We start from the raw sequence: 27,444 nt of genomic DNA, 5'->3' as shown, positions 1-27,444 counted from the left end.
TTTTCTGTCAATGCTTGTGAACAAAGAGATTTTAGACACAATAATCTTCTTACTGGACAGTTTAAACTTGAGAGGGATTAACTGATATTCCTTGTCAGTTGACTTTATTAAATGACATTTTAATGGTAGTCAGATTTCCAGGTGAATACTGGATGTGTTTGTACCCATAACTTGACCTGATATGTCAGGTACGTATTGATCTTTTAGGACCAATATATAGGAATGCTCTAGTCAGCACAGATGATTAAATACACTTAAAATGTACATGCAACTCGGTAAAATCACAAGAGAGTCGACAGGTGTCATCCCCAAGGTGCATAAATCTGTTGTGAAGAAATACATTTGATGAAGGATTTAAGTTACTCTCAGGTAGGCAAAGCTTTATTGTGTTAAAGATAATATTCAAGTTGCATATGGGTTGTGTGATGTGTTGCATAAGAAATTCCTGTGTGATTTATGCTGTATTTATCTGTAACAATCATATAGTGGGGCACAAAAACAGGCCATTTCTGTCAACACATTACAAATTATGAATTTAGTCTATGTCTTAGTGTTTGGTTCCTGTACCCTATATACATTCTACAGTAAAACCACCTGTAACTTGAATTCAGGGGCTGCCAGCTAAACTGTTACAGAACAATGCTTTACAGAAAGATTTGGAAACCCTTCTTTGTAGCATATGGAACTACTTACAGACTACAATGTTGTATTTTTTTCTGATTTGAAATCCATGTGATGTTTATGGTTCAAGTTAAGCAGAATCTAAAGTTTCAGATGTGGTATCAAGAGCCGTTCGTTTAAAAGTACACGGACTTTAAATTTACCGAGTCAGCATATTTATAAAAAATGTTTTAAATATTACACCAATTTTATCTTTGATATTTAACTTGGCGACCTGAAAATTTCTATCAATTATGTGTGTACAAATCACCTGTCAGATGCTTATTTGAAATTTGAATTTACAACCCGTGACATTGCATTAAAAGGCTACTTGTCACATCTTTAATATTTCATATAAAATAAATGTTTTACACATAACCAAACAATTTTGATATGAGAAAAATGTGTATTTGACTGGTACTTCACATCCCCTTTAATCTCCAGAGGAGCACAACTCCTCTTCATTGTAAGTTTTTTTTTATATAAAATTTCGTCCTTTGATCAAGACGATAGTGTGAACTTGGATGACCTCTGTCAGTATGGTATGTCGCAGAAGATGACATAGTTTCGCTGACAGATATATGAATGAGATAGAAGCAGGGATCTACTAAAACCAAAAACTTTTTTCACATCAGTTCTGTAAACTTATTTTATAAAGTGATGCTAATTGCAAGTAGGAGATTTTTATCATTCTTTGATTGCTGTTTAGAAAATATTTTTTCTTTTTAATTTTTGACTATAATGAGTTATCTTGTTTTGCTGCTTGAAGTCGAGCTCTGTCTTAAAATGTTTTTTGATACCTATTCTAACATCTAACCTGACCAAATGACAAAAAGTAAAAGCCATACATAGAATTGCATCTTATTTCCAGTGAATCCCACTTAGAAAATACATGAATGACAGGAAGTTGCATTGATAGAACTATTTTTGGATTGCTCTGGGAGCGGAAGTGGGTGGTACTTTTCTCTTGGCATTCACACGCAACATTAACTTGTTTAGATGATCAAATTTGGTGTATTGTCTAAAGATTTTATGGTATACAACATTTTAAATCAGGACAAAAATTTAAAGATTTGGATTAACTTGATCCATTTTGGGGGAAAAAGATGATTTTTTTATGGATTTTGAAAATTGACATGGTCCCCTTGGCTTATTGTCATGAAATAAGAACATATCTTGTTTGTGAATGATAATCATGGGTTGGTCCCCTTGGCTTATTGTCATGAAATAAGAACATCTCTTGTTTGTAAATGATAATTATGGGTTGGTCCCCTTGGCTTATTGTCATGAAATAAGAACATCTCTTGTTTGTAAGAAATGGTAATTATGGGTTGGTCCCCTTGGCATATTGTCATGAAATAAGAACATCTCTTGTTTGTAAGAAATGATAATCATGGGTTGGTCCCCTTGGCTTATTGTCATGAAATAAGAACATCTCTTGTTTGTAAGAAATGGTAATTATGGGTTGGTCCCCTTGGCTTATTGTCATGAAATAAGAACATCTCTTGTTTGTAAGAAATGGTAATTATGGGTTGGTCCCCTTGGCTTATTGTCATGAAATAAGAACATCTCTTGTTTGTAAATGATAATCATGGGTTGGTCCCCTTGGCTTATTGTCATGAAATAAGAACATCTCTTGTTTGTAAATGATAATCATGGGTTGGTCCCCTTGGCTTATTGTCATGAAATAAGAACATCTCTTGTTTGTAAAAAATGGTAATCATGGGTTGGTCCCCTTGGCTTATTGTCATGAAATAAGAACATCTCTTGTTTGTAAAAAATGGTAATCATGGGTTGGTCCCCTTGGCTTATTGTCATGAAAATTTCTTGGTATGAACTGAGTTGGTACTCTGAACTTATTGCAAGATAAATATAGTGATATGATACTGATTTGTATTGATTTGTAAAAAAAACTTTCCAAATTAATGAATGGTTGAGTGGAATTTGTTGAGTTATTCATAAAAATTATAGTGTGCAATAGTGAAATACCATTAAAAAGGCAAATATTTCATATGTATGCCTTTAATTCAACGTGAAAGTGAAAATATTTTGTCCTCAGAAACCCAGACATTATTGTTGATGTAAACTAACCACATGGCCTCTGACATGACCTCTGTATATATAGAGGTCATTTCTGAATTTGTTGCTGTTTGTTTAACTTCGCATAAAGTTTAAAACCATCCTTGATATACGACAGAGTGAGTGGCAGATATATTTATAATTGTGTGTTTCTATTCGTAACCCAGATCAGATGTCTTTCTTTGTGTACAAAATGAGGTAATGACAGCAGAAAGGTTTTAAAGTCGTGTTAACTTTTTCATGTCTTTTATAATCGGTGATGGGTGGGTCAGTCAGTTTGACAGTACTTGACTAATTGTCTAAAGCTATAAACCTATAAATACCAGTCTGAATTATACGAGCTGTTATTGTACAGGTATCAAATGATCAAAAGTGCAATTGCACCAGAAAGACTTCAGGTGCAACTCATCACCTTGGTTTAAATAATGTCAAATAATGATTGGTGAAGTAACCTCAGTTTAAATAATGTCAAATAATGATCGGTGAAGTCAACTCGGTTTAAATAATGTCAAATAATGATTGGTGAAGTCACCTTGGTTTACATAATGTCAAATAATGATTGGTGAAGTCACCTTGGTTTACATAATGTCAAATAATGATTGGTGAAGTCTCCTTGGTTTAAATAATGTCAAATAATGATTGGTGAAGTCACCTTGGTTTAAATAATGTCAAATAATGATTGGTGAAGTCACCTTGGTTTAAATAATGTCAAATAATGATTGGTGAAATCAGCTTTGTTAAAACAAATCAAAGAATGATTGGTGAAATTAAAAATTTCCAGTCAATTAAAAATTATTATTTATATGCACTATTGGCAAAACAATAGTCTTAGGTGAAATATTAAGCATTACACTGGATGAATGTTATGGTTAATTGTTTTTGTGAACAATTTTCAAAGTCAATATTACAATCTTAACCTTTTAAAGTAATTTTTTATGAATTATGCATGCCTATGAATGTCTGACATATTGGTTCTATCTAGTTTCTGATAAACCATGGATCTCAATTTGACCTTCCAGAAGTATCTTGTAAGTTCTAGCTAAGATTTCGATGTTTATTAGAATAGATATCAGATGATTGCCTGCTATAATTAGTCTGTAGGTTTAGATATTTTGTAAGCGTTAGGCTCTAACCTAACAGCTAGAAATACATTTAGCAGGCAGATTGTATTTTGCTTGGAATAAGAACAAAAATGAATCAGAATTCTTCTATGTTAAAAAATAGAAAAGTGGTGATTAACACCTGAGAGAGGCGATAAGAAACGCATGGTTATGTCATTAAAACAGACATTTTAGGAAAAATGCCAAAAAATGGTGTATAGTGTACATAAAAGCTTCATACAAAATTTGGACATTTGTATGCTTGCTTTAGAATGCTGTACAAAGTCTGATGCAAAAATGTGAATGTTTTCTGTTGAAGGAACTCAGTATGTTGTTGTTGAAGGAACTCAGTATGTTGTCATTGAAGGAACTCAGTATGTTGAAGGAACTCAGTATGTTGGCTGTTGAAGGAACTCAGTATGTTTTCTGTTAAAGGAACTCGGTTTGTTTGGTGTTGAAGTAACTCAGTATGTTTGGTGTTGAAGTAACTCAGTATGTTTTCTGTTGAAGGAACTCAGTATGTTGGCTGTTGTAGGAACTCAGTTTGTTTTCTGTTGAAGGAACTCAGTATGTTGGCTGTTGTAGGAACTCAGTTTGTTTTCTGTTGAAGGAACTCAGTATGTTTTCTGTTGAAGGAACTCAGTATGTTGGCTGTTGAAGGAACTCAGTATGTTTGCTGTTGAAGGAACTCAGTATGTTGCTGTTGAAGGAACTCAGTATGTTGGCTGTTGTAGGAACTCAGTTTGTTTTCTGTTGAAGGAACTCAGTATGTTTGGTGTTGAAGTAACTCAGTATGTTTGCTGTTGAAGGAACTCAGTATGTTTGCTGTTGAAGGAACTCAGTATGTTGCTGTTGAAGGAACTCAGTATGTTGGCTGTTGTAGGAACTCAGTTTGTTTTCTGTTGAAGGAACTCAGTATGTTTGGTGTTGAAGTAACTCAGTATGTTTGGTGTTGAAGGAACTCAGTATGTTTTCTGTTGAAGGAACTCAGTATGTTTGGTGTTGAAGTAACTCAGTATGTTGCTGTTGAAGGAACTCAGTATGTTGGCTGTTGAAGGAACTCAGTATGTTGGCTGTTGAAGGAACTCAGTATGTTTGCTGTTGAAGGAACTCAGTATGTTTGCTGCTGAAAATTTGATGAATGGATCCTTGTACTTTAGCTTGCTATATGAATCTGTCCTGGAGGCCTTGCACAACGTCACACTCAAGGTTCTAGTTAAAAACTTGATTAAGGTTTGACTCTTTGGCTCAGCGGACATCTCTATTTGACGTAAGCCATTTATTGACCATCCAAATCTCTGTGAGATTTACTTTACCTCTAAGAGACAGATATAAACCCAGTTACTGCTAGAGTTTACTCAAAATTTAGTGAATAGGAATCCATAATGCCAATAGGTGTGTGGTATGTGAATTTTAGGCGTAGAACTTCTAGCTAAGTGTCTGCTGTAGGTATGAACTATGAAGGCCACATAAATTTGGCTCGTCTCTGCTGAAGCCAAACATGTTTATCCCAAGAGAGTACGTACCTGATTAACTTCCCTGAGTCATCTGCTGCTGTATGTTTACAACACAATTTCATGAAACAATCCTTATGTAATTGATAATCAAAACTTCAATATTTTTCTGTTTGAAAGACTGAGAAAATGTTTTGTGGAATTTCCAGTCTACCACTGAGTGCATGCATTGAAGTATTTTTACTCTTGGTACACATATCAGGTAATAAGCTTCTATCTGATTTTAGGTCCACTTACGTCTTTACAATGCTCTTCTCTACATTGGTATTTTTATGGTGTATACCTTGTGACCTTCAGAAATAAGTCAAGGTCACAGCATCATAGAACATTTACTTATAAACACTACATTCATTTACTACTTGACCTCTGTGTTCACCAAAGCATTCAGAGGTAAAGGACTCTTAAGGAGTAAAGGGCAAAGGTCAGTGATGGAGAAAATGTCAAAGGTCAAATAAGAGCAAAAGGCAAAGATCAATTAATGTGTACATTCCTGAAGGAGTAAAGAACAAGGTTAAATAAGGAGCAAAGGGCAAAGGTCAATTAATTTATACATTCTTTAAAGGAGTCATGAGCAATGAAGGAGTAGAGAGCAATTAGGTCAAGGAGTAAAGGGCAAAGGTTAATGAAGACAATTTCTGAAAGAGTCCAGTTTAATTAACATCTGCAGATTTAAACCTGAAGAAATGTTTTCAATTAAATAGAAATGAGGAGGGATAAGAGTGTATTATGTTTCTTGTCTTGAGTGAGGGTTGTTGTATACCGTTAACATATCCTTAGCTGTGTCCTACGTTTGATGTTATGAACTAACAGGTGTTATTCAGTGTAGCTGGCATGTTGATCTATTAGACAACAGGTCCATATCATCCACACATAATGAAATTAAGTCAACTTGTTTACAGTTAGATTTCTGTACCACTCTAAAGATTGGCCCACCATCAAGAGGAATGTGGAGTTATTTCTTAATTTTTTTTTTGACCACATATGTCTGTAAGCATTTGTAAAATGTTTTGGGGAATTTTTTCTAATGTGACTGTGGTTTCTGATTTTCATTATTAAATACAAAACTATGTGGTGATGTATCAAAAGTGATGGTTTTAAGACTGAAATTTGAAGACATTTGTTACTCTTCACCATTCCATCTAAAAGATATAAAACGTATCACAGAACTCAAAAGGTACTGCCCTTGTTTCAAATATCTACTTAAAATCACCATTGTATCCCAGGTAAAAATGCAATACATAAATCTCATTGATCAGGACAAAGCTGTCTTAGTGACTACCTTTATAAAAAGACCACCTGAATTTAATGTTTGCTACCTGTGTATAAAGGTCAATTTTTATTTGAGTGGCCTTTCAACACAGGTTTGACAGTATACCTATCTTTCTGTAGTTTAAGGTCAATTTTCTTGAACTTGATATTTGTAAAATTTTGCTATGCATAAGTAGCAGCCATTTGTGAAGTGAACCTGCTTGTTAATTGATTTCATCCTTACGAAATATTTCAGGGGTCAGATCTAGGAGGTCGGATTGCATACTGCTGCTGAAAGTTTCAGTTAATTTCAGTTGTGTCTGGGAATGTTGTTATATACAATTTTATTCTTGTTGGGAGGAAAGTAGTTTCAATAGATCCAGAATCTTAGCCTTATGCTTTTAAGATTTTTTTTGTCTGTTTGTTTTCCCTTTGCAAATATATGCATCTTGGTATAAACTCCCGAAGTCTGTTAACAGACTTGCTTTTATCTTTCATTTGACAAATACTTCATTTCTTACATCTACAAGTAGTCAACACACTTTTGATCTTTATTTTTCGCTTTTACAATTTAGGAACAAATTGAAATGATTTAAGAGGCGACGGCACTTGAAAGCTTTTAATGCTAGAAAACTTTGAAGATATTTTTTCACTTTAGATATCATCAAATCTTTGGCAGTCTTTCACGTGCAAGATGATTCGATGTTGAAAGGTGAAAGTAATCCTTACTATTTTTACAATAGGGGTATCACAATAAACATCGGAGGGTTTTCAGCAGATCTTTGAAGGGGTCTACCATTACGAAGAGAAATTAATTTGAGGGTGAAATTCAGTACCTTATGAGGAGATTAGAGTGTTTTCTATAATACTTGAGGTGGAGCTATAGTTCTGTGTTCAATAGAAGGACTTATTTGCTGTCAGAAGAGGCAATTTAACTTAATTTATGTTCGGTTGTGATTGTGCCATGCTTATAGACCCTAAACATATTGTCCTGTCAAGGTCATATCAAGTTTAACATTGAGGGGAATTAAGGTCAATTTACATCTGTTTAGACAATTTTGAGGTCACAGGTAAAAATCTTCTGTGTTGTGTTGTTTGTGGGAAAGGTTTTGGTTTTAGAGAATCTAAACTATTTGATGGTTGTGATAAGTTCAGAGTAATTTAAATAGAAAATATTTTATATAAATTACATATTAGGGTTACTAACAGGCTTTTTATTGTTACAAATGTTGGTAAAATATGTAATGTATTTAAATATCAAATGGAACTAAATACTATTGAAAAAAAAAAAAAAATTGTATATTAATGTGAGAGTTATCACACCTCCTAAACAGGAAATACATGAAATTAGACTGCCAGGAAGGGGACCCTTGGACTTTCAAGTTAAGTAATAATGCTGTCTCCTGCTGCCCCTGGTTATACTGCAAAGAAAAGTTTCAGCCTTCAACTTTTCTTTGAAAATACAGCTTTGCTCTTTAGATATAGATATATAATATATATTATGAAGTGATTACTTTTTTCAGACTTAAAGAGTTATTTGAACTAATTTCCCAAATTAAGGTATTCATCTTTCATTTTAACCATAGAAATAGTGGTAAATGACAGGACTCTTCATAGAAATAGTGGTAAATGACAGGACTCTTCATAGAAAGATTTGTAAAAGACTGGACTCTTCATAGAAATAGTGGTAAATGACAGGACTCTTCATAGAAACAGTGGTAAATGACAGGACTCTTCATAGAAAGATTTGTAAAAGACTGGACTTTTCATAGAAATATTGGTAAATGACAGGACTCTTCATAGAAAGATTTGTAAAAGACTGGACTCTTCATAGAAATAGTGGTAAATGACAGGACTCTTCATAGAAAGATTTGTAAAAGACTGGACTCTTCATAGAAATAGTGGTAAATGACAGGACTCTTCATAGAAACAGTGGTAAATGACAGGACTCTTCATAGAAAGATTTGTAAAAGACTGGACTTTTCATAGAAATATTGGTAAATGACAGGACTCTTCATAGAAAGATTTGTAAAAGACTGGACTTTTCATAGAAATATTGGTAAAAGACAGGACTCTTCATAGAAATAGTGGTAAATGACAGGACTCTTCATAGAAATAGTGGTAAATGACAGGACTCTTCATAGAAACAGTGGTAAATGACAGGACTCTTCATAGAAACAGTGGTAAATGACAGGACTCTTCATAGAAATAGTGGTAAATGACAGGACTCTTCATAGAAATAGTGGTAAATGACAGGACTCTTCATAGAAACAGTGGTAAAAGACAGGACTCTTCATAGAAACAGTGGTAAATGACAGGACTCTTCATAGAAATAGTGGTAAATGACAGGACTCTTCATAGAAAGATTTGTAAAAGACTGGACTTTTCATAGAAACAGTGGTAAATGACAGGACTCTTCATAGAAACAGTGGTAAATGACAGGACTCTTCATAGAAACAGTGGTAAAAGACAGGACTCTTCAGTGGTAAAAGACAGGACTCTTCATAGAAATAGTGGTAAATGACAGGACTCTTCATAGAAACAGTGGTAAAAGACAGGACTCTTCATAGAAATAGTGGTAAATGACAGGACTCTTCATAGAAAGATTTGTAAAAGACTGGACTTTTCATAGAAATATTGGTAAATGACAGGACTCTTCATAGAAAGATTTGTAAAAGACTGGACTTTTCATAGAAACAGTGGTAAATGACAGGACTCTTCATAGAAAGATTTGTAAAAGACTGGACTTTTCATAGAAATATTGGTAAATGACAGGACTCTTCATAGAAAGATTTGTAAAAGACTGGACTTTTCATAGAAACAGTGGTAAATGACAGGACTCTTCATAGAAAGATTTGTAAAAGACTGGACTTTTCATAGAAACAGTGGTAAATGACAGGACTCTTCATAGAAAGATTTGTAAAAGACTGGACTTTTCATAGAAACAGTGGTAAATGACAGGACTCTTCATAGAAAGATTTGTAAAAGACTGGACTTTTCATAGAAATATTGGTAAATGACAGGACTCTTCATAGAAAGATTTGTAAAAGACTGGACTTTTCATAGAAACAGTGGTAAATGACAGGACTCTTCATAGAAAGATTTGTAAAAGACTGGACTTTTCATAGAAATATTGGTAAATGACAGGACTCTTCATAGAAAGATTTGTAAAAGACTGGACTTTTCATAGAAACAGTGGTAAATGACAGGACTCTTCATAGAAAGATTTGTAAAAGACTGGACTTTTCATAGAAACAGTGGTAAATGACAGGACTCTTCATAGAAAGATTTGTAAAAGACTGGACTTTTCATAGAAACAGTGGTAAATGACAGGACTCTTCATAGAAAGATTTGTAAAAGACTGGACTTTTCATAGAAATATTGGTAAAAGACAGGACTGGAAATAGACTATTTTGTTAAACAAAATAATCCTACTAGGAGTGTTGCTTCTTGAAAATGGTTTACATGTGTGATATTTAAGTTAAAACACCACAAAAATAGTCAGTGACAGTAACATAACAGTAACACTTGTTCCCATTCCACTTGTCTTAGGTTGTATTGACTACAGAATGTTATTGATTTTGGAACTGAACATACAGACCCCATGGGCCTTTTGTATCATTCAAGATTAAACCCATGTGGAAGATTAAAGCTGTGATTCATTAAGTTTTTATAGTACCTTCCAGACTGATCATAAAATCTTTGTAAATTTGAATGAAATATAAATCATGGCCATGATACATATTGTAATGGGATACAGTTTTATCCTGTAATAAGCCCGGGGGCCCAACACATTACCTCCCGGGCTTATTACAGGACAATAAAATAGTTATTGGTCGTATTTTTCTCAACAGTAATAGATGTGAGTGGACATAGAACTAGTCATGGACTTATTGCTGTTTTAACAAATGGTACCATACTTTGATGGATGTGAAATGTTTGTGTGAGTCATTCGGAGAGTTAGAACTATCAGTTTGATGTGTGAAATTCAAAGGTAAATTACATTATCATTGATTGGATTGTGGGAAGTTATGTTTCTGATCAGTATTAATTATGAATAATTGAGGAAAGGAATGGATTTAATGTCTTCATATAGCCATATAATGTAAACTGATTAATTTTTGTGAGGGATTTATTTTCGTTGAAGTTATGAATATTTTTACTGCACAAATTGAGATATGTCCATGAAATGAAAAACAGTTAAAGTTGACATGGATTATAGTATGAGTTATTTTGTGATAAATATTTATCCACGAAAACAAATACCAACAAAAAAGAGATATTTTTTGAAACCACAAAATATGAGCTTCACAAAAATATATGACTTTACAGTAAGTGCATGGTTACAAGTGTACAGCCTTTAAAAATTTTTTTGAAATTTTTGAAATTTTTTGAGAGATTGGAATTTGTTACTTGTCTTATATCTATCGAAGACCTGAGTGGACTCCATCAGGAAATGTCACATATTAAACAGTGTGGAATGAATCTTTTATATTTCCATGTACATGCCATAGATTTACATGTAATATCGACACTATAAATAGACCACTGTCATGACGTACATTGTTCTATATTTAGACACAGTGACTCCACATGCACATGTACCATTTGTTATTAGTCATGTATTTTTATATCCACCATGGCAATGAACTGAAATACTTGATGCTTGGACAGTATTCAGTTCCATACCTGTTTGGGCCTGGACTATCATTGCTATATCAACAGTATGTAGAGACTACAAATAGCACAATGTAATTCAATGCAAAACTTTTACTATCACAAATATATTTGTAGTGTCTCAGGTGAAACATTCTGGATGCTGAATATAGTATTCTTTTTTAGGAACTAGAGATTAAAACATTTGCAAAAAAAAAAAAAAAAAAAATTTCATTGCTTTTGCTAAAAATCTTGATTTGCTAAATCATTAAAAAACTTGAATGAATGAATTCTCAAAGAAATTGGTGAGAACATAATGACCTGAAGATTTGCTTAAGATATCAATATAAGTATTGATTAGCGGGTAATGCTTACTGATGACAGATATATCATTACTGACAGAGGTATATGCCTGTCAAAATAGAAATGCCACGTCTGTCTTCCTCGTAAATCAGATTGCTGTCGTATGAGAAACTAGTACCCTGTTATTCTTCAATAGACCTTTTGACATGAATGTTTGGATTAGAAAAATATTGGGATCATGTATGATCGTGTAGATGGGACAGGGTGGTGTATATAGGGACACCCTGCTTGGCTATCGAGGTCTGCATTGTTACGTCCCTGACTAGGACCTCGTACCTGATTAGGTGTGAGGTATTGGGTGGGGAGTATCTAAAGATAAGACACAACACCTGTATGGTAGGTATGTCGCTGCGGTAGACACCATGATTCATGATAATTTCTATTTATTTTGTGTTCTATCTAGAAATGTCATATTATATTTGGGTTAAGTGTAGGTATTCTACACCACTTTGTCACCGAGATCACCAGCTGACCTAAGGATTCTTTGCTACGATATCAGTCAGAATGGTAGAACTCTGTTACAACTATCCTGTCACATCTACACAGGTTGTTTCAATATTGGTGTCATGGTTATAATTCCTGAATTAATCTAATTAGGTTACCGTAATCAACTCCCAATAAGTGCCCCCTCCCCTCATCAAATACCCAAAAAGTCAAAATATCAAAAAAATCAAATACCTTTTAGTCATAATCAATTGTTTTAAGTCAGTTTATAAGGAGATGTACTCCAGAAAAACGTAAAGAACTTTTTATATCAAAGATGGTTTTATTGCATGTAAAAAAACTAGTGACTTTATAAATACATGAACTGTACAGTAGATTTTTTAGTACTGAATGTGTTTCTTTTACATCGAAGATGGTCTCTTATAAGCGCCCCCACCTTAATTGCAATTTTTAAGCGCCCTCAGTGCTTATTGGATCAAATACGGTAATTCATTTGGTTAAAAATGACTGTCATGGAGTGAATTTGATCTGTGATTGTAGTTATTGTGAGTTTAATTTTGTTTGCTGGTTATTTTCTGTGTTCATCAATAAGAAATTCACACATTACCTTTATAGGCATCACCTGTATACACTACCTGTATGTAACTCAGGAGGGTGTGCTAATTGAGGACATTACTGTAGCATTTGTTGACAATACTACGTAAACTGGACTAGATGTGAGATGGTGGAAGTTCTTATAACCAGCAGAATATCAGAAAATGTGGAGCCAACGTCAGTTTAGAGTGAATTGGTTGATAAGTGGGGTGCTGTGCGTTGGGTGTGGATACCGAAAGGTATGCAGAGCCATGAATGTAATTATTTATGGTCAGGTGGCGCAGTGGTAATGCACTCACCTTTCACCTAGCCGATCAGGGGTTCGATTCCCGGAACGGACGTGAAAACGTAAGGAGTCACATGCCTGACCACGTGGGTTTTCCCCGGGTACTCCGGTTTCCTCCCACAATAAGACCCCTCGCGTGCTTACATCCGACCAACAAGAGTGATTAGTATAAGTTGACATAACTTGTTTCACAATTGTTGTGAAATAAATGAAATTTATATAAAGTAATTATCAAAATTAATCCAAATAAGTTTTAGATAGTTTCAAAAACTTACTTGGAATAACCAGTAGAAGATTTAGTGTGATAATTTGATGAGCACATTGTCACCTTCATCAGACAAATGATTTACCAGTAGTGTGAAACGTACTAGCACTGACCTATGTAGTGTACCATATGTTTGGAGTCCACCAATTTCTTTGATGTACTATTATCCTATACGCCAGTACTAAACAGGGATAAGGGCAGCCACAGACTCTTGTACATCTATGACCAATTCTTAAACAAAGTGACGAGCCAAATTGCCTACAGTACATTGTTACCATCTTTTTCTGTAATCTTTTTACCATCTTGTCACGCTATTTTCTACCTTAATGTACATAGGATTCGGAAGTTGCAGAGTAAAGACTAAGCTGTATGTGAATACTAGTTTTAAATTCTGACGTCAAAGTAAATAAGGATGTTTGATTTCCATTTCCTGAACCTGATCCAACTAAAAAATTGTAGTCGACAAACTTGTACAAGGTAAACAAACAGTAATTTGATTGAGTCTTATGTAATGGGAGTGATCAGCACAGAATCTGTCAGAGGATACGAGGACCTCAGGTTCTGTGTGTGGGAGTGTGTTTGTACTGAATGAACCAAGATAACATTATACCCGATATACTTGTTCCAAAGTCTTAAAAAATTACTAGCTTTGTACCATGTCACCTGTCAAAACAGTCACAGAAAAGGTCAGCGAAGGTCAGTGACACCTCTGTGTGGACTTGCCTCATTATAGATCTGGTGACGCGTCAGTCATTTTAGGGTTTAATGAACCGTGTATGTGTATTTTTTTGGAATGAAAAAGATTCCAAGTTGGTTGACCACATGTAACAGGATGTGTAATCAAGTTTAGTGGGATAAAAGTTGAACTTTGTTAGTTTGTGTGATAAAATTGCTGACGTCATACTTTCTGTTCCATATTTGTAAACATATTGACTGGTGAACTCTTTGTTGGTATAAAAGATTTGGTTATTTGAAAAGAAATTTTTTTTTTGTATTTAAATAATCAGTATTTAAGAAAATAAACAAGTTTATAAAGAATTACCAATTCACTAGCTATGTATAAAACCACAGACTATCCTCGCACTGTACCTGTTTAAAATCGGCCTGTGTCACCGAGACGTGGCCCGCCACAGAATCTTCTATATCAGTATGACAAAGTATTAAACAAAGAATAGTCAAATTGACTTCAATACATTGTTATCATCTAGTGTATTTTTTGTCTATAATCTATTTACCATCTCATCACACTGTTTTTGACCTTAGTGTACATAAAATTAAAGTACGGTTGGAAAAGTTGGTCGATTTCTAACATCTTGTACACTATGTAGGTTGCTCCACACTGGTCATCTGTTTGATTAAGGCGACCGTGCAGTCATCAAAATGTTACATGAAAAATTTCTAAAAAAGAACTTCTATTCTATTGATATCACCTATCAGAGAAAAATTTTACAAAATAATTGACTTGTCTCATTTTACAAATAGTAATTATAACTCAATTATACTTTTTAGGACAAATATTCAGAAGGACCCTATAAGAATCCACTTAGACTGAATGGAAGAACATTCATTGAAAGAGAACAAAGAAATTTCTTTTTTAGATATATCGGTACTTAAATACTGACAAATTTGGGTTGATATTTTCTATGCTGAGAGTTACAATCTTTAGAATATAAGCACATAAGTGTTGGTATTCATACTTATCAGGAGCCAGAATTAGATACACTGTGTTATTATCTAGATGCTATTTTTTTTAACTGTTTACATGTACAATACAAGAGTACAAAGTATTGTTATAAGATCCAAATAGCTGGTGATTACTCCATTTGTATAAAATCTTACACAATAGATAATCTTTAACTTGTATTATAATCATTATCTGTCCTCAACTTAGACTGAGATTGCAAGTGGTTTAAGCGCAAATTTTCTAATAGGACAGTGCTCTCGATCTGCCAGATTTAGGGTCGATATTCGGCCCCATTCCCAATGCAAAATAGTATCTTTTTTTCCCAATTTAGACCCCAAGTTTTCCCAATTTTAAGGAAAACGCCACTATTTCTCCCAATTCTAAGGGCCCCGGGCCCAAAATGGGGTGTGAGAGCCCTGTAGGAAGTTGATAAAATTTCGTCCATTCTCTTATCATTTCAAACTGGTAGATTTGTTGAGTCAAATCAGAATGATATATGTACATAAGTTTTATTTTTACCCTTGATTACTACTCATATTTTCTCAGTGACAACAATTTATTTATTTTTACTATTTAACTACTAGTTCTCTCTAATATTTTGACAACCACCGGGGTCTGTTTGATCACACCTCACCAGTAAAACATAGGGTGTTATTTTTTTCTTGTTTTATAAGATACAGTTGCAATGATATGGTCTGTAAGTTTGTCTTAGTTCATGTCATACTGTCGATCATCCAATCATCAATGTGGTACAATTTGTATGCCTTTTGTATGATTGGCTGGAAGTGTGTGGACTTACAAGTGTCTTGAGCTCAAAATCCTGGCCTTTAAACATCAACATAAGCTGGAATACACCTTCAGGGTATAAACAACTTGTTTACCTACTGTTTACATATGGTAATTGAATAGCCTGTCTTGTTATTATGACTTAATCAAACCATCTTGTCGAATGCGTTAAATTTTTTTTAGAAAATTCCTTGCCATCTGTTCTTTTATTTTCCAAAAAAAAAAAAAAAAATAAAAAAACATTTAAGGGGAAAAAAAAGGTACGGTGATCTAGTAAATAAGTTATTAAAATGATTTATGTCTGTTTCTGGAATTAATTTACATGAAGTCTACGTGTTTTGTTAATAGCTAATCATGTGTTAACCGAAGTAATTTTGGTGCAAAAGATTGGGGTATGAATCATCATGGTAAATTGGAACAAAGCCATTCCTTTTCAATTCCATCAAATTTTATAGTTAGGTTAACATATATGGTAACATCTTATCTGTTGCAACCTGGTGAGACAGTTCAAATGCAAAAAGTTGAAAAGATAAACAAGATAAATCTCGTTGAAATGGTTTTACAGTGCTAAATTTCATAACTTGTTACTGTGCAATATCACTTTGATTTGATTGCACATAAAAATAAAGAAGATATGCTGAAAAAACTGATTAGTTTCTGATAAAGGTACATTTTCTGCCTTTCCTCCTCTCAAAATTGTTCTTGTGAAAAGAAATTCAAAAGATTTTTGGTTCTGCATTTTCGGATGAAGCATGACTCATAGGATTTTCATCTTCAGCCTCTGATGCTACCAGTGAAAGCTGTATTTAATAATGTTATCACTTGTACAGTGAACATCTACAAGTTAACACTCTGTTAGATTGGTTGTTGGGGAAAGAGAATGTTTCAAGTATTTACATAACAGACAGGAATAGACATGGTGCTGTAAGAAAGTTTAGACTCTAGCATTGTCAGTTTAGATCTCTGTTGTAACATCAAATTTGCATTTTTTGCCATTTTCTCTTCAGTTTACACAAACCTTCACTTGTTGGGTAATATAATGATTTTATTTAGATAAACTGAAGAAAATCTGTACATTTTTTATAACAGATATTTCTTTTTGTAATTTTTCCTCTGATGCTATAAGCTGTGTAGGTTTTAGATGTTTTGTGGTGGTTTTAGAACAAGCTTTAGGGCAGGGAGGAAATCGGGAGATCTCTTGAGTGATGGGCCTAATATATCAAGATCCTGGGGAATCCTGTTGGGGGACCTGTCAGTGCTAAGTCTGATAAACGGAGAGGAGGGGGTGGAAGGAGCATGGCGGTGCTGGAATGTTGAAGGTTGCTCTAAGGTGAGACATACAAATCAGGTGTTGTGTCATTGCTATGTAATGTATGTGTACTTCCCTGGATACTACCTTGAACTGATATTATTGTTGTGATTGTTGGTGCACACCTGGATTACGATTGCCATGGTTACTGTTCCACAGGTGTAGCAGATGTTGGTAGATTTGACTGTTATTTGTCGGCTGGTATGTACACTGTGGACTTACAAGGGTTAATTAATGACTTAACAGTGGTATCTCTACATGCTTGAACTATATGGCTAGATTTATTTCGTTAAGGCTGTATCCTTACATATATTGATATGTGTCTCCATTCCAAAGAGTTCCTCATTCCTTAATGAGTATTTGAAGTATTTTTTTGTAATCAATTCAATACTGATTAATATATATTCACAAGAAATCATGTATTAGTAATCATACTCTGTGAATTATACGTGACACTATAATAATGGTTTATTCAAGGGAGATAACTGTAAGAAAGATGTACAAGTAACATATGTCCTTAAACCTTCATTGTTTGTTCTATAAAACAATGATATATTTTTGTCTCGCTTCACCACAGCTGCAGTATTGTGAAGAAGAATCAGTGTTAATTGATCTGCATAGGATTTTGGCTTTTGCTTATTTTTAATTAAAAAAAAAATATATAAACTTTATATTTTACAACAATTGCAAAATCAGCTGATAGCTTGTATAAATCACTCTATTTGGCTGGGTGGGAGTGCTCAAGGGATGTTACTGTGGGAGGAAACTGGAGTACCTAAGAAAAAAACCCATGTGGTTGAGTAGGTTACCTCATACATTTTCAGGTCTGTTATGGGTATCAAACACTAGATGTCTAGGTTAAAGGCGAATGCCTTACCACTGCACCATCCGACCACCCAACTTTTGCTTCTGTAAAATATTATACTGTATCAATGAACTAATGATTTCAAAAGAACCATTTATGGTTCTAAAATAGGATATAAAATTCAGAATCTGCATTAAATTGTAGTGATTATATGAGTCCTGGACTCATGCTTTTCAAGTCAAACTTAAATTTTGTGGATCCGCTACATCTCCCTGTAACTGAATTCGTCAAGATGGATCACTATTTAGTGTCTGTGTAATGACCAGAACATTTATTGATTTGAAGACATGATTCATTCAGCAGATATTCAGAGGCTGCATGTCTAGTTTTAATCACAGTTGCTTCATTTTAAGAGTTGATTATCTGGGCAGACATTCCTGAAGTATTGTTACAAAAGCCGGCTTCTGCATTTTTCCTTTGAAATCATCTCCATGCTGTCTTTGCAAGACAGATCACCTCGGACTGATTGATAGACAATTTTTTCTGACAGTTACTTTGTCTTGGTTCTGTAACTTAAAGTGCAATATAATTTGTTTAATAATGTTTTTAGACATTTGATTGTCAGATGTTTTTTAATGTCAATACTTTAAGGAGAATTTAAGAGATTTTTACAATAGTGGAACGATAAAGCAATGTTCCGTAGCTGTTGATGTCAGTTTTGAATGATATGTGTTTTTTAGATTTGGTCTTTATGGCTGAATTTAGTGTCTGATTATTGCAGAATGTGATCTTGATACTGATGGAATCAATGTCTTGTCAGGTTATAGATGTTACGTTTAACTATAGCATCTTCATGTGAGTCACTTATAGTAATTACGGTAATAGTTATATCAAGTTCAAAGTGAAAGTGAAAGTAGAGTTTCACTCTAAATATGTTACTGTTTTAGGTTCAATGATAAAGAAATTATTTGACTTCGATAAGCCTGAGAAGTCAAGATATAAATTTTATCTCAAATTTATGGATGGTTCTACAGAAAAATGAAGTAATTCTTGTTGGAAACATTATATTGGAGAATTGCTCTGTTTATAACACAGAATTACCAGCTCACCAGGACATCTACAGTACGTCCCACCAATTCTTCAATTTAAAACAATGTAGAGTAAGATACCATTGACATTAGAAAACCAAAATTGCAATCATTTTTTTCTCTTTTAATTAAAGTGTACATTTCTTAAATTTTTCTGTTTCTGATCCTGATTCTGAAATGCTGAAAGGTCATAATAGAGGACAAAAAACCAGTGAAATAAAGAAATTTTCAGAAAAAGAAATCATTGAATAATGCACGGTGAGAAAATATCAAACAACATTTGTGTGTGACTCTTTAAAAATGAAAGAAAAATGTAAGAAATTGAAGTCAAGACTTTCACTGATTATATTATGAGTCTACCATAACCAAGTAACTGAAACTTGATAAGAGTTTCTGATGACAGAAGGCACTAAAGGGGACCTCCTGCTGGGATCTTTAGGCACTCACTCAGGCTACACAGATGAGATAAAGCGATAGAGTTGGCTGCATCATTCCTGTAGAAAGTTGGCCCTGCAATATCCTGATTCCCATGATAACAATGCCTGCAGTCTTAATGTGTCTCAATTGATTGAGGAGGGGCACGTGGAGATATTGGGGAGGGGGTACCTGGAGATGGGAATGCATGTCTCTGATTTTATCAATAATGTCTGACGAGGTCAATATCAGCTGCTGTAATTGGTCATAAAATTGGTTTTATGATGTTTCATAGGGCATTGAAACTTTGATTGTTTGTTGTTGTGCACTATAAAGACTGTATTACAATAGGTACATCCTCAAATATCTTTCTTAAACTGCAGATTTTAATCATATTGATAATTGACTGTCCATTTTTTTAGATATTTATTGACCCAATTAAATCTTACACACTGTTTGATATAAGCATGCATTTTCTGTATATTTATCTGAGTCGGATATAACTGACCTCCTTTCTGGACAGCTCTGTCAGAAAATGTAGGAAGGTTAGAGGTTAAGGTCACATGAAACCTTTGATCTACATTACCTATTTTCCAATTTCCATACAGTCATTTTTCCTGAGGTATGGTCTGAACGAGTTTTATTTAAACTATATGTTAATCAGAAGGGCCGTGCTCTATATAGGTAGTGTAGTTACCATATTTTCATCACAAAGCAGTGTCAGATGTTTCTGTAAAGGCCACTCAAAGGAAAAGAGAAAAGTGACCTTTATCTGGTAAATGACCCTCATATTGGGGCCTGAAACTTGTGACCTTATACACAGGTGCTTGTTATAAAGAGGTGACCTTTATAGAAGGTTTGACTTCTGTAGAATACTGACTTAGTGTCAGATAGGTTTTAACATTAGTAATCATAGTTAGCCTTATACGTAGCATGGGCTGACAGAATAATTAAATCAACACTTCGGATTTTCCTTAATTACATAGTGTAGTGCCTTTTTAGATGCTTAATTAATTTTTATGTTTTATACTGTCTTATACAGGAGACTTTTCCCTGCAAGAAACATTCAACAGTGAACCCCCTCCTCCCCTTTTCTCTATAATGTTTTATGGTTTGTGTTTCTATATATTAACTATATGTTATATTGAGATTATTTTGTAAGGAGACATAATACTGCCAACACAGACAAGATAAACCTGGACGTTTACAAAACAGCTACATGGTATAGTATGTACTCTAATTTGCACCCATGTTCAAAATTGTCATTGGAAAATGTTCCAAAAGTTAATATGTGTTGCTTCAGTTAGGTCAGCTGATTATATTGTTTACCTGTGGTTCTATTGTTCTGGTTAGGTGTACGGTCGAGTAATCAGGGTGTTGAAGCTTTGTTACAACTACAATATGCCAGTACCTAGGTAGAGACTTCCAGATCTCAAAAAATTATGGATAATTTTGAAACATCGCGTGCTTGCTTTTTGTAAGATGAGATGGAAGTGACATAGCCATAATGGATGATTTGTTTTCAATGGAGTATTGTAGCTGGTCTGGTATTACCTGTCAGGTTCAACTTCCTGTTGACTTTTATCGGCGGAAATAATCGGCAAACTGGAGGAATTTATACAGTCAAGAGGTATTTTGTGCTGACGGAATGTTTGGAAACAATATGTATCTGTAAATTATTCAAATGTCTAAATTTGATCTGCCATCTTATATAATTATCTCTGTGTAATTTCATTTGTTATAATCCTTATTCAGCCGTAAATTATGATACAGACCGATTCAGGTGTCACAGATATCTATGTGCTATAACCATAGGACATAGTTCATGGTTTCTTTTGCTCTCCTTATCACTAGAAAAAGGAGTTTTTTCACATTTTCCCTTAGGAAATTATAAAAATATGTCTTTGTAAGATTTAGTTACAATAATGGAAATTCAAGACTTTAAAACAATTTCTTCTTTTGTCAGTTCTATTGGACTAAATCTGTCAGTGAATACAGGTTGAATTGGCTAATTCATATATAGATAAATGAGTACTGGTAGATTCTGTCGTATATATATATATTATAGTGTATTGTATTGGACAGTCCCTGTAACATGATGGTATCTGTGTCTGCGTATCTTTTTGTCTCTGTGTTTACCAGAGTCCTGGTAAAAGTTAAAATGGTCCCATACAAATAGATTCTACAATAGATATCAATAATTCAGTAAGATACGGTAAATTGTCACTCCAGAGATGTTACTTAGAGATGTTATATAAGATGCTTGATGTTACCTTACCGTATAATACCTACTAAACACATTCTTTGGTCTGTTTATACAAACAGAAATCGGACGTGCATAATAAAACATCAGACAAGGAAAAATTTCCAAGAGAAGTTGATAAAAAATTGAATATGTAATTTGGTATCATGACTTAATGTCTGGCTGTTTGGGAGGAAAAGATTTTAAGTGCATCATATTCGTAGGATAGTAATATAAGCAACCTTTTACAGACTTTCAGATTGCGCTTACTAGGTTTAATATGGTATATAAAACTACTGAAAAGGAATTCAAGATATATGAATTATGCTGGCTGATTCTTTGGTTTTCAGAATTCACAATAGGTAGATAAATATGTTATAAAGATCAGGACCAAAGCTTTGAAATTTTATTGATTACTAAATGTATTCTGTTTAATACAGTGAAAAAGGCAATAGTTAACCGAAATTACCCACACGAATAGATTTTGTAAAGAGATAATATCACTTGTAGTGAGTTGTGTAATCCAATAAATTATGTTATGGGAGATTTATTAGTTAAAGGAAAATTCAGACTGCCCTGATTTTCAGTGCACATTGGCCATCTGTAAATTGTTCTTGGCTAAAAAGAATGCCAAACCCTGGTGAAGGGGTTGTTATATCTAGAGGCAGCTGGGTCCAACATTGCTGGTGTTGTAAGGCAGAAAGAATCTAAAATTAACTTTCGGAGAGCTTTCATGTTTTCTCCAGGAATCTGAGAAAGAAATTAGTCTCTCTAACACTGTACAGGTAAGATGTTGTACTCTGTGATGCGTTGGCGGGGAGATAGGGTAAAGTTTTGTCAGCTTCATCACCCCGACAAATTGGAGTGATGTTTCTGATCATATGTCTGTTTAGTCTTTAAGTTTTTGTTTTGTATATATATAAAAAAAACATCTTTAACCTTGATTGATATGTTTAACATTGAATAAGGCATATGTTTTACCAGGTATTTTCCTTTTCTTCTGGTAAACTAACAAGGCGTAGAGGTAATTTGGCGAGAAGCCTAATTTAACCCTGAGTTTAGAGTGCAGACTTGTGTACAAGATACAGACAACAAGTGTACATGTTACCAAGGTTCCTCCTATTTTAAAATGTTTTGAAAATTTAGTGGCCAAGGTTACCTTGACTGAGCCCCCCCCCTACCTTTGAGTAGTAGATGATACTGGGGATGGTCTCCAGAAACCTTGATCTCTCTATACTGTATAAAATGACAGGTGCACTGCTTAATTCTTTTGTAGTACATACAACATGTCTGAAGGTTGATGAATACATTTCCTGTTGGTTTATATATCACATCATAGGAAATTTAAACTTTTTATTCCATTTTTTGTCTCACAATTTTAGCTTTTTACCTGACAATTAAGCCTGTGTATGGTAATAATCCAACAGCAATATTCTTAACAAGATATTATAAACTTAAAAGTTTTTAAATTCTTTAAGAAGTGATCACAAATAATTTTGGCCATACGAAATTTGCAGGTCACCAGCCACATAATTAAACCTATGTGATATCTTTCAAGACTGGTGAATGAAAAGGCAATCATGTTTCCTGCAGGTTTCTGGCACATTTGAAATTACGATCCCTTAAATTATGATCACTTGAGAATATATGTATGCACTGAAGTTAGGACATTAAGAATCTCACCACTTGGGTTACGATTTGCTAGTCTGATATTCTGTTCATCATTATTGGGTCCATGATTTATAAACAGTTTCATTTGTATAGTTATAAGGTAATGACATTGGAAAAAAACTGTTTGGCTCACCTACATATTGAGCAGGCACGCTTCGGCAATATTGTATTACAGTCATATGATAACTAATTGAGTTGGGGAAATTGTTTAATTTTCGGCAATGAGCCCAAATAATGATTATCTTCATTGGATGTTTTACTAGCTTGTCTTCACAATGTACAAAAGATAGTTTTCTCTATATCTTTTTTCATGGGATTGATAAAATCCACAAACCTACAAAATATAATGACTTGATCATTATCAATGAACAGACTAGTCCATTATGGAATGTAGGGGTCAGATTGCTGGGGTTTATCAGTCTACAACTTTTACAGGAAGGAAACATTACTTTTGTATAAGTAAACGATGTCAGTAGCAATTTACTCAAACAAGTGAAAATAAAACGGCTGAAAATCATTCTAGACAGGCAAACAAATATATCTGTAGTATATTGAGGAGGGTTTACAATTAAATGTCTTTGCTCAGCCACAGGGTTATACTTAATAAAATGACATTGAAGTGGATGATTAAGTACAGGCCAGTGGAGGTTTTAATGAGTTGCTAGCATGCGAGAGGTAGTGTTAGGGCAGACAAGGTCGTATCAGCACACATGCTTTTTTCTATAGATCTGTGTTTAGACAGTTACAGGGCCCCTCGTAACTTCGTCCTTACCTGTTGATAAATTATTTGTGGAGTTTAGTGTGGATTAATTGAAGGATAACCTATATAAATGGTATGTATATTGTGTTAATTTTATAATTCTGTGTTAAATCTAATTTATATATTAACTAGAAAGCTATTTCTTTGTTTCTGATGTTGTGGGTTAACTTTTTGTTTTCTTTTACTGAGAAAATATTCATACTGTAGTTTGTAGTGTGTAGGTTTTGAACTGGTATTGAGTTCAGTCTGTGGAGAGACTGAGGTGTATCCTGTGTAGAGGATAACTGTGTTTAATTAGCCAAATAGTGAAGATGAAATAGGAATTTCTAAAAAGCTATCCGACAGCTACGTTAATGAAACTGTCTTTCTTGTGTTCACTTTCTGTTGAAGATTTGGAAACCCAAATTTTCATGAAATTGTTAAATACTCAAGTCTAAGATTCATTTATCATTCGCAAAGTTAGAACAGAAAAAGTTTTTTAAATATCAATAAATATATATATATATATCAGAATTTTACTGTATACAGCTGTTGTAGTGATGTTCATTACGTTTCAGGATTTTTATATGAATTCGATATGGTCCATCAATGTCATTCTGACTTTCTAGTTTTGATATATGTAGATAAAATTTGTAAACGGTTTTGCTGAAGTTGAAAATCTTCTTAAATCAAAGTCTAATAAGCTTTATATGTATCAACGACATACACTTCTGTACAGTCTCTTTAAATAAAAAACTAACCAGACTTTTACATGAATGTGTAAACTCTGAAGTAAAATTACCATTGTATTTACCTTACTGTGTATATATATATATACAGGACAGTTAATTGACTTACATTATAGGTGTCGGAATAATTCCACTGAACCAGCACAGGATCTATAATGCATTAACAATGTCCAGTGAAGTTTGAAAATTCTGTCAGTGTTAGAGTTTGACCTTTTATATCTAAAATCATGACATTTCATATGAAATGAACTATTTCAGAAAAATTCACTGTGTTTATGGCTATGTAAATATACATATATATAAGGTACATATAGGGTGTAAGGTGATTGATGGAGAGTATTATGGGGTTCGTATGCTGTTTATATTAAGGCCATGTGCCACTCTCAGTAAGTTGTCCATTTCATACTCAATATATCCCAAGTAGACAGTGGTGTACCAGGTATATCACATTTTGTACATACACTTGTGTGTTGATATTGCACGGAATATTCCTCACTGATGAACAGTGTGATAGATTTCCTAATCTAAGCTCCGATCTTTAATAAGGTGACGAAATATACTGCCAAAAGTGGTAAATTCTATCTGGGTATCAGCTATGTTGGATACACACACAAGATTTTTTTTGCGTTAACAGATTTATCATTAGAGATAAATGGGAGATATTTCCTGTTGTAGTCGGCATTTAACATTATCCTCCTGACATCAGTTCATTTCCCAATTCAGAGTGATCTTTGTCGATAAAGAAATGATATAAAGTAGAAAAAGTAAATACAACTTGATTAATTTGAATCTTGACAGAGGTGACAAAACATGTGAAAAAGATTAAATATTTACTGAAATAATTAAAATAATTACTCATTAAGTCTAAGTAATTAGTATTACTGTTCTTGACCTTGGCTAAATCTGTTAGGATGAGATTGGCTTTTAATTCTTAAAAGTGAACTCTGGATCTACTTACCATTGTTAAATTACAGGTACTATTTTAAGTTCTTTTTGTATGTGAAAGATTGTTTGTCATGTTTGTAGTATTTAGCTCTAGATGTTATTACTTTAACACCTATATGTCATTGTTCTGTCACCTAGTCGATGACCAGCTGTAGATATATACAGTGTAAACCAGTTTCTGTCAAAACGATATTTCTCTTAAAAAGTTAAAGGAAATTTAATTCATGATACGAAAGGATATGATATATTATACCTGTTAATCTGAATTTTCTTTTTTTGTGTAATTGAATTCAAAATACAAACCGTCATGGATGAGTTGCTTTTGTTTTCTTTCTCGAATGATAAGTTTTCTTATTCTGTTAATTCAATCTGTAAGGTGTTTAAACATAAGTGTGTGTTTGTTGTCGGGAGTGTCAAGCCTGAAGCTAAACAGGTAAGATGTGGTTTATTAAAAATTGAAACTAACATTTTTATTTCCACACTTGTCTCATCATAGAATAATTCTACTTGAGAATTTATTTTTGACCAAAAGGTGACAAAAATTCATTGTAATGGAGATATAAAGCAGCTGAATGCATATCAGTGTAAACCTGACAATGGCAATGTTTGCCTCTGTAGATGTAATTTCAATAAAAAATATGAAAATTTGATTATTTTTGACAGTTATGTTGATGAACAAGTTGTGTTTTTTGTGGAGTTGTACCTGGTTGACCATACTTTCTCAACCAGGAAGGTGAGAAGTGCTATATTGATGACTTGTCAACTCCGTACCCTGTGGACACCTGATTTTACCTGTAAATTATCATACCTGTCCTCTCGTTTACCTGGACACATGATGAGCCTTTATTCAATCTGGACACCTTACTTTTCTTTTCAAGCTCAGTGTTGGAATTCTATTTCTACTGTTTACTTGGAGTAATATCTCAGTATTGGACTAAATTCGACTAGAAGTGTGTGTACGTGTATAATGGTAAATTGAAGGTAAGAGTTTCTACCTGGGATTTTTATATGTTGGGACACTCCTAATAAAATCTGATACATGTTGGCTTTTTAAGCTATGTTTAACTTGATATAATTAAGGATAAGAATGATCAGAATTGGATTATAACTATCTCATTATACAGGTATGTTAACGACAGGTAGGAGAGCAGGTGGAAATACATACAATGTAGGTATTACCATATTTATCCTGAACTAAGCCCTGTTTGCAGTTGGCAGCATATCAATTTGGACATTAGTCTGGAGATGGGTTTATTACAGGACAATACAATAACAGTAGTTGTGGGTATTGTCTGTTAAATATAAGATGAAGCAGAAGATGCTTACTCTTCCGGAACACCTGGTCTTATTCTCCCTGTACTTTTTCAGGAGTCTATGTGTAAATCTTTCTTTTGTTCACAATTTGCCCTAGTCTTATGGAATCTGAGTTTGAATTATGATTATGTTGTTATGTTGGTACTTTCTTGATGTTTTTATAAACCAATATATGAATGTTTACTGCAGGAATTAAATGGTATCACTACAGGAACATAAACTTGAAAGTTTGAAGTGAAAATTAAGTTTATACTGTAAAGTCTATATCTAGTTGTGAGATTTTTTAAAGTTTGTACACTTGCTATGTTTTATTTAAAAAAAAAATTGGTTTGGACAATAGAACTGTTTAAAAAATTGTCAGTAGAATTACAGACGTCATACACACATTGGTGATAAATCGCAAAGTGTTAGTAGAATTGCAGGAGTCTGTTCACTAAGTCCTTCCTCTTGAGAGGGGTTTTTGAAGTGATAACTCTGATGCTTGATGTC

At 33.7% G+C, this 27,444-nt stretch overlaps 1 protein-coding gene across 1 annotated transcript in view; it reads left to right on the top strand.

Annotated features, from left to right (window-relative positions):
• LOC132563764 (serine-rich adhesin for platelets-like) overlaps positions 1-27,444 on the top strand; it is a 69,699-nt gene that overhangs the window by 27,097 nt on the left and 15,158 nt on the right. The window contains exons 2-3 of the mRNA XM_060228519.1: positions 4,159-4,256; positions 4,475-4,605. Of these exons, the coding sequence (XP_060084502.1) occupies positions 4,159-4,256; positions 4,475-4,605 (229 nt within the window). The remainder of the gene's footprint in view (positions 1-4,158; positions 4,257-4,474; positions 4,606-27,444) is intronic.

The sequence above is a fragment of the Ylistrum balloti genome, unplaced genomic scaffold (assembly GCF_031769215.1).
Source record: "Ylistrum balloti isolate Yb309-2 unplaced genomic scaffold, AGI_CSIRO_Ybal_v1 Utg369676, whole genome shotgun sequence".
Taxonomy (NCBI): domain Eukaryota; kingdom Metazoa; phylum Mollusca; class Bivalvia; order Pectinida; family Pectinidae; genus Ylistrum; species Ylistrum balloti.
The sequence above is the reverse complement of the archived record's forward strand: the minus strand, read 5'-3'. Positions and strand labels throughout refer to the sequence as shown.